The 7,157-nt window shown below is 57.2% G+C and overlaps 1 protein-coding gene across 1 annotated transcript in view; it reads left to right on the top strand.

Moving 5' to 3' along the window:
* FAM129B (family with sequence similarity 129, member B) overlaps positions 1-7,157 on the top strand; it is a gene marked incomplete at both ends in the record, with an annotated part of 9,911 nt that overhangs the window by 2,149 nt on the left and 605 nt on the right. Inside the window, 10 exons of the mRNA XM_010021048.1 lie at positions 1,071-1,199; positions 1,294-1,399; positions 1,849-2,016; positions 3,655-3,667; positions 3,737-3,845; positions 3,926-4,030; positions 5,267-5,429; positions 5,765-5,952; positions 6,116-6,271; positions 6,662-6,778. Of these exons, the coding sequence (XP_010019350.1) occupies positions 1,071-1,199; positions 1,294-1,399; positions 1,849-2,016; positions 3,655-3,667; positions 3,737-3,845; positions 3,926-4,030; positions 5,267-5,429; positions 5,765-5,952; positions 6,116-6,271; positions 6,662-6,778 (1,254 nt within the window). The remainder of the gene's footprint in view (positions 1-1,070; positions 1,200-1,293; positions 1,400-1,848; positions 2,017-3,654; positions 3,668-3,736; positions 3,846-3,925; positions 4,031-5,266; positions 5,430-5,764; positions 5,953-6,115; positions 6,272-6,661; positions 6,779-7,157) is intronic.

Here is a 7,157-nt window from a genome sequence, read left to right as displayed (position 1 = left end):
TCCTGGGAGGATTTCTGGGCTGGCTCAGTCTGTTTGGAATGGAGTAAACGCTGCTGGTGTGTGAGCCAGAGGGGCTGGAGCGACAGCCTGGCCCTGTCGCTGCTCCTCCAGGAAGTCCAGAGCACTTAAGCGTTGTCTGGTGTTGGGCTCTATGGGGTAGCTTCATAGAACCATGGAATAGTTTGTGTTGGAAGGGACCTTAAAGCTCCTCCATTTCCAACCCCTGCCACGGGCAGGGACACCTTCCACTAGAGCAGGTTGCTCCAAGCCCCTGTGTCCAAGCTGGCCTTGAACTTTTTTTTTATGGGGCAGCCACAGCTCCTCTGGGCACCCTGTGCCAGCGCCTCAGCACCCTCCCAGGGAAGAGCTTCTGCCTCAGAGCTCGTCTCAATCTCCCCTCTGGCAGGTTAAAGCCATTCCCCTTGTCCCGTTTCTTGCCCAAAGCCCCTCTCCAGGTTTCCTGGAGCCCCTTTAGGCACTGGAGCTGCTCTAAGGTGTCCCCTTCAGGAGCCTTCTCTTCTCCAGCTGACCCAGCCCAGCTCTCTCAGCCTTCCAAGACACTTCTTGCTTTTCCTCTTCCACGTCCCATATGGAGACCGTGCTCAGGCAGAGCTTTCTTCCTGTCATCTACAGCTTGCATCTGACCTGCACCCTGGCAGGACCTTCTCTTTGATAGCCATTACCAAGCAGTCGCACTCATGCCCCAGGCTGTGGCTGCCCCATCCCTGGCAGTGTTCAAGGCCAGCTTGGACACAGGGGCTTGGAGCAACCTGCTCTAGTGGAAGGTGTACCGGCACATCGCACGGGGTGGAGCTGGAGGAGCTTTAATGTCCCTCCCAACACAAACCAGGCTGGGATTCTATGGTTTGGGCACCAGAATTTGCAGTGCTAAAGGAGATAATCCAGTGGTGACCTTGGAGACCCTCATCACAGCCCCAGCACAGAAACCCTGCCCCAAACCACCACAAAAAGACTTTGTTGAGCTCCCTGAGCCAGGCTGTGGCTGTGGGATGGAGCTGTCCCTCTCTCTCCAGCCCCTGTGCCACCCACTGTGTGTCTCTTCCCTGCAGGTTCCCCTGGAGGACCATGTCATCTACTCGGGCAACCTCTTCCACTACATTGAGGAGAACAAGAAGTGGAGGAACCGCTTCTGCGTGGTCCCACACAACTACGGCTTGGTCCTCTATGAGAACAAACTGGTGAGGGGCATCACCCATCTCTGCTGGGCACAGCTCCACAGGGGGACACCCCATCATCACCCCGCATCATCCATGACCATATTTCTCTGCTCAGGCCTATGAGCGGGACCTGCCACCCCGTGTGCTGATCAACAGTGCTGGCTACAGGATCCTCACCACGGTGGACCAGTACCTGGAGCTGGTGAACAGCAGCCTGCCTGGTTAGTGCTCCTGGCGCCTGCAGGGTGAGGAGGGATGCTCAGGGTCCCCTGCACTCCAGTGCTGCTGGGCATCCCTTGGGGACCTTTGGTAAGGGGTGATTTTGGGGTGTAGCATCCTTGGGGACCTTCTGAAAGGGTGGGTTTTGGGTGTAGCATCCTTGGGGACCTTCTATAATGACTGATTTTGGGGTGTAGCATCTCTGGGGACCTTTGGGAAGGGTTTCACACTGGAAATAATGATTATCTTTTATTTCATTTTTTTTTAATGTAATTTTCACTTCTGATTTCCTTTGTGGAAGAATTTGCACTTAGTTTGCCCATGTTTTTGGTAGAACTCACAGCCAAGGCACTGGGAAGGAGCTGAGGGATGTTGTGTGCCACTGCTGCACCCCCAGCCCTACATCCCCATCCCTGCTCTGCTCCTCACAGCATCCTCCCCTCTTTGGCAGGTGTGACACCCAAATTGGGGCAGACCCCCATCTTTAAGTGCCCCACGGATTTCCCCCTCATTCTTTGGCACCCCTATGCCCGGCACTATTACTTCTGTGTGATGACAAGCAAGGAGCAGGAGAAGTGGAAGGCAGTGTTCCAGGACTGTGTGCGGCACTGCAACAACGGTGAGGGATGCTGGGGTGACAACATGTGGCTCTGGGGTGGTGAAAGCATCTTCCTCCTGCTCCAACCAACACTCGCACTGGTTGGGGTGAGTTTGGGGCCAAAGGGGATGATTTGGAGGTCAAGAGGAGGAATTGGCTGAGCATCATTGATCATCTCATTGTCTCTGTGAGTGAGGGTGGGGAGAGGGAGGGATCATAGAATCATGGGATGGTTTGGGCTGGAAGGGACCTTAAAGCTTCTCCAGTTCAAACCCCTTGCAAAGGGCAGGGACACCTTCCACTAGAGCAGGTTGCTCAAAGCCCCTGTGTCCAACCTGGCCTTGATGTACAGCAGCATTCCTCACACAGGTGGTGTCCAGCCTGGTTTCCCTGGAGCCTGGGTGCCCCTGGCTGCTCTGGGAATGTCCCTTGTCCTGTATGATGCCTTGTGCCCACCACACTGGCTGTTGTCCCTGTTTTAGCTGTGATTTGGGCAAAAAGTGGCTTCAGACCCACATTCCTTCTTCAGTTTGCCCAGCAAGAGGGGATTATCCTGTGCTATGGTGCAAAGTTGAGGTGCAGCATCTCTCCCCAGTGCTGGGTACTCCCATCCCACGGTGCACCATTACCTCAGGCTAGGGTCCAGGCTCGGGTGGTTGCTTTCCATCCCTGACAAGGGGAGCTCAGACCAGTGCTTAATAACCATGTAGTAATGAAGCAAACTCATTACATCTCCCCTGTGAAGTGGCACCGTGGCTTCCTCTAACCAGCCCTGTCTTGTGCCTGGGCACAGCCAGGGATGAGTGACCCTGATGGGGTAGATCCTGCCCTGTTCTCTGTTTTGGAGGAGGAGGTTTGGCCGTGGGAGCTCTGGTATGGTATGAAGCCCTTACCAGGGTATTAAGCCCACACCATAGCGTGAAGCCCATATGAGGCTGCCCTATCAGGGAGGTGGATGCTGAGTTGCAAGAAGCCGAGGATGGAGAAGCTCCAGCCCCTGAAATCTCCCACCAAGCACTGAGAAAGGCTCAGACTTGACTTTCTCAGTGTTTTTTTCCCCTCTGTATTAAGCTGCCCCTTAGGAAAAGCTGCTTAGTCTTGGAGTTCAATGTAATCATCTTAGGAAAATCTGTGTGCATTGGAGGAGATCTGCTCCCTTCCCCGGGCTGGGGAGGAGAAACCAGCCCTGGCTCCATCTTCACAGCTTGCTGGGCGGTCCAGGGATGCGCTGTGACCTTCCACTGTCATCCCATGCTCCTGGGCCATGTGCCAGTGGGCTCCTGCCCATCCATTGCCCCATTTCCTCTTCCTCCCCATGCGCTCCCAGCACCCTGATAGGTGACTCATTCCCAACATGTGCTTTCCTCTTCTTCCCCACATCCCGCAGGGCCCTCTCCTTCCTCCAGCCTCCCTGGCTGCCCCATCCTGCTGGTGGGGCCCCATAGAGCATGGGGAGTCACTGAGCCCCCTCATCCTGCCCAGCCCCTGCTCGTGGTTCCTCCCTGCCCTTGGTGTGCAGACAGATTGGGACCCCTTCCAGCCACTGGTGTGTCTGGAGACTGCTGCCCCCAACCTGGTCAGAGGCTTGGGATGAGATGTCCTAGTCCTGGTGAGAGCCCCAAGCTCCTTGTGTGGGTCCACGGGTGTGGAGGACAGAAGGGACCCCTCAAAAGTGGGTTGTGATGCTGCAGCATCTCTCCACGCTCGATCATCCCCCATCCCCTTCATCCCTCATTTCCAGGCATCTCTCCAAAGTGGAGGCTCCAGCCTTCACGGAGGCAGTCCGCATGTACCGCCAGTCGAAGGAGCAGTACGGCACGTGGGACATGCTGTGTGGCAACGAAACCCAGGTGAGGTCCCCTGCTCCCCCCACGGCCCCAGCGCAGGGATGCGGGATGAGCAGGGCCCCCACAGCCTCCTGCCCTTGCAGGTCCTGAGCAACCTGGTGATGGAGGAGCTGCTGCCCGAGCTGAGGAACACCATTGGGCCCCGCCTGAAGGGCAAAGCGCAGGAGCGCCAACGGACATGGATCCAGGTACGGAGCTGCTGGGCAGTCACCAGCGCCTGCACTGCCTCTGCTGCACCCTGCACTGCCTCTGCTGCACCCTGCACTGTCTCTGTTGCACCCTGCACTGCCTCTGCTCTGTGCCAGAGCCAGCACAGCCACCCGCATCCCCCTTTGCTCCCTAAGAAACCATCTTTACTCTCCACCATCCTTGTTCCCCACTGTCCTTATCCTCCACTGTCCTTATTGCCCTCTGTTCTCATTCTCCACCATCCTCATTCTCCTCCAACTCTATTCCTGCCCTCGTCCTTATTCCCCTCCATCTTTACCCCCCTCCATCCTTATTCCCCTCCATCTTTATCCCCCTCCATCCTTATCCCCCTCCATCCTTTATTCCCCTCCATCCTTACTCTCCATGCTGTCTCCTTGCTGTCCCCCAGCAGCCCTGCCTGCACTGCCTGTCCCTGGGGGGGAAGCAGGCAGGAGGAAGCCCAGCCCTGGAGCAAAGCCCATCCTGGCTATATTTAGTGAGCCATTTTTAGAACAGCAAAAGCTAAATCCAGGCTGAACCCTTGTGAAAGACCAAGGGCTCTTTCTAAGTGCCTGTTAAATCCCTAAGAGCTGATGGATAATTACCAGCAGGCCTGGAATGTGCCTCCGGAGCAGCCTAAAAACGACCAAACGCTGCTTTTCTAGGAGCTGTGGTTGTAGCTGCAAAGCTGGGAAGCCCCAGGGAGATGGGGGTGTGTGTGTGTTAAGGGGGTGGCCCTGCCTTCTGCCAGACCCAAAATCACTGTGTGTGAAAAGCAAAGTGAGTGTGAAGCCTCAATGAGCAGCTTCAACCCCATCATGGGGGTGGGCTCCTGAGACCCCAGGGATGGAACAGCCTTCAAATGGGGTCATGGGCTCTCATGCCTGGACTGCCAGCCCCCCATCCCTGCAGCATCCTCATCCCTGTAGCCACCCCATCCCTCCATCACCCTCATCCCTGCAGCACCCCCATCCCTGCCTGGAGTTTGAGGCAGATGCTCAGCTCTCTGCCCCTTGGGCACCACTTTGGACCATCTCTGCTCCACGGGAGCTTCATCTTCCCCAGCTGAAGGGTCCTTGGTGTCAAAATCTCCTGTCAGCCTGTGACAAGGGGTCTGGTCAGGGCATGGTGAAGGCTTGGCAGGTCCTGCAGACATCTGTTGCTGGAGGTGATGGTTAGTGGGGCAATACAAGACATGGGCAGGGCTGCCGACCTCCCCATCTTGCCCTCTCCAGATCTCAGATGCTGTCTATAGGATGGTCTATGAGCAGACCAATGCTCAGTATGACGCAGCAATGGCCAAGTGCGAGCAGGAGCGGCCCCAGATGGAGAGCACTATCCGCACGGACATGGACCAGATCATCACCTCCAAGGAGCACCTGGCCAGCAAGATCCGAGGTACAGCCCTGGGGGAGACAAGGATGTGGACATGGATGTAGCTGTGTCCGTGACCAGCTCCTGGTGTGGCATTGCTGCTGCTTCACCAGAAGGTGCCTGGGTGCACGTCCTCATCAGCATTGTCCTAAAAGGTGGGGGACAAGGTGGGCAGTGGATAGGAGCAGGTTCAATACAGACTGAGGGCCCTCTGCATGAACACCCTGTGTTGTCCTGCAAGGCTGGAAGCTTTCTCCTGTAGGGGCTTGTGGAGAGGGGCATGTCTTTGGGGTGGGCTTAGGACCTGATCTGAAGAGCTGGAAGGGACCTCACCATGCTCATCCCTGCTTTCTGGCCAGCATTTGTCCTCCCCAAAGCGGAGGTGTGTGTCCGTAACCATGTCCAGCCCTATATCCCCTCCATCCTGGAGGCCCTGATGACCCCCACGAGCCAGGGCTTCGCCGAGGTGCGGGAGGTGTTCTTCAAGGAGGTGACGGACATGAACATGAACATCGTCAATGAAGGTGGCCTGGAGAAGCTGGTGGAGGTGAGTCCCTGCTGGCTGGTGGGGTTGGGGGTGGCAGGGCCAGTCCTGCTGCATCCTCAGTGTAGGCAGCACGAGGGGATCCCAGGATGAGGAATTACCTGGGGATGAAGCCCCTGTGCATGGAGAGGTTGTCCTGCCCTGCTGAGCCTGGCTTTGTCCCCAGTACATGGAGAAGCTTTCCCACCTGGCCTTCCACCCGGTCAAGATGCAGTCGTGCTATGAGAAGATGGACCAGCTGAAACTGGAGGGTCTTCAGCAGCGATTTGATGTTACCAGCACATCTGTCTTCAAGCAGAGGGCCCAGATCCACATGAGACAGGTGGGATGGCGACCAGGGTCCCCCTGTGTCCCCAGGCTGGTCTGACCCAGGGATTTGGCTGCCCTGTCTCAAGGACCTTCATGTCATTGGCACCCAGTTAAGGGTGTGTGATGGATCTGGCCATTCCCTTTGGTCTGGAGCCTGATCAGAGGGGCAGTCCATGGCAGCACCATGGGGCATCCTTCTAACTCAGCACCCAGACTTGGGCATCACAGCACAGTTGCCCCTTTGCCACCAAGCCCAGTGGCACCAGCAAACCCAGTAGCCCAACTCTGGGGTCTAACCCAGCCAAACCTGGAGCGGGGTGTAGGGGAAGGGGATGCAAACCATCAGGGTGGAGGGATAGTCCCTTTGGGTCCCCATGTGCTGACCACCTGCCTCTGCTGACAGCAAATGGATGATGCTGTGTACACATTCGAGACGCTGCTCCACCAGGAGCTGGGGAAGCTGCAGGGCAAGGACGACCTGTGCAAGTCCATCCAGCGCATCCTTGAGAGGGTGCTCAAGGTGAGGGGTGTGGATTGGGGCTTTGGTGGCGTTCAGTGGCCTTGCGCCAAGGGATGGGATCCTGCCCCCCTGCTGTGCTCTGGGGAGACCCCCCCTGCAGCCCTGATCCAGCTCTGGGGCAACAGCACAAGAGGGACGTGGAGCTGCTGGAGCGAGGCCAGGGGAGGCCCCAGAGCTGCTGCGAGGGCTGGAGCAGCTCTGCTCTGGAGCCAGGCTGAGAGAGCTGGGCTGGGGCAGCTGGAGAAGAGAAGGCTCCTGAAGGGGACACCTTAGAGCAGCTCCAGTGCCTAAAGGGGCTCCAGGAAACCTGGAGAGGGGCTTTGGACAAGGGATGTAGGGACAGGACAAGGGCAATGGCTTTAACCTGCCCGAGGGGAGC

Source organism: Nestor notabilis, unplaced genomic scaffold, assembly GCF_000696875.1.
Source record: "Nestor notabilis isolate BGI_N333 unplaced genomic scaffold, ASM69687v1 scaffold18718, whole genome shotgun sequence".
NCBI classification, from domain to species: Eukaryota; Metazoa; Chordata; class Aves; order Psittaciformes; family Psittacidae; genus Nestor; species Nestor notabilis.
Note: the sequence above shows the minus strand (reverse complement) of the source record. Positions and strands in the feature narration are given on the sequence as shown.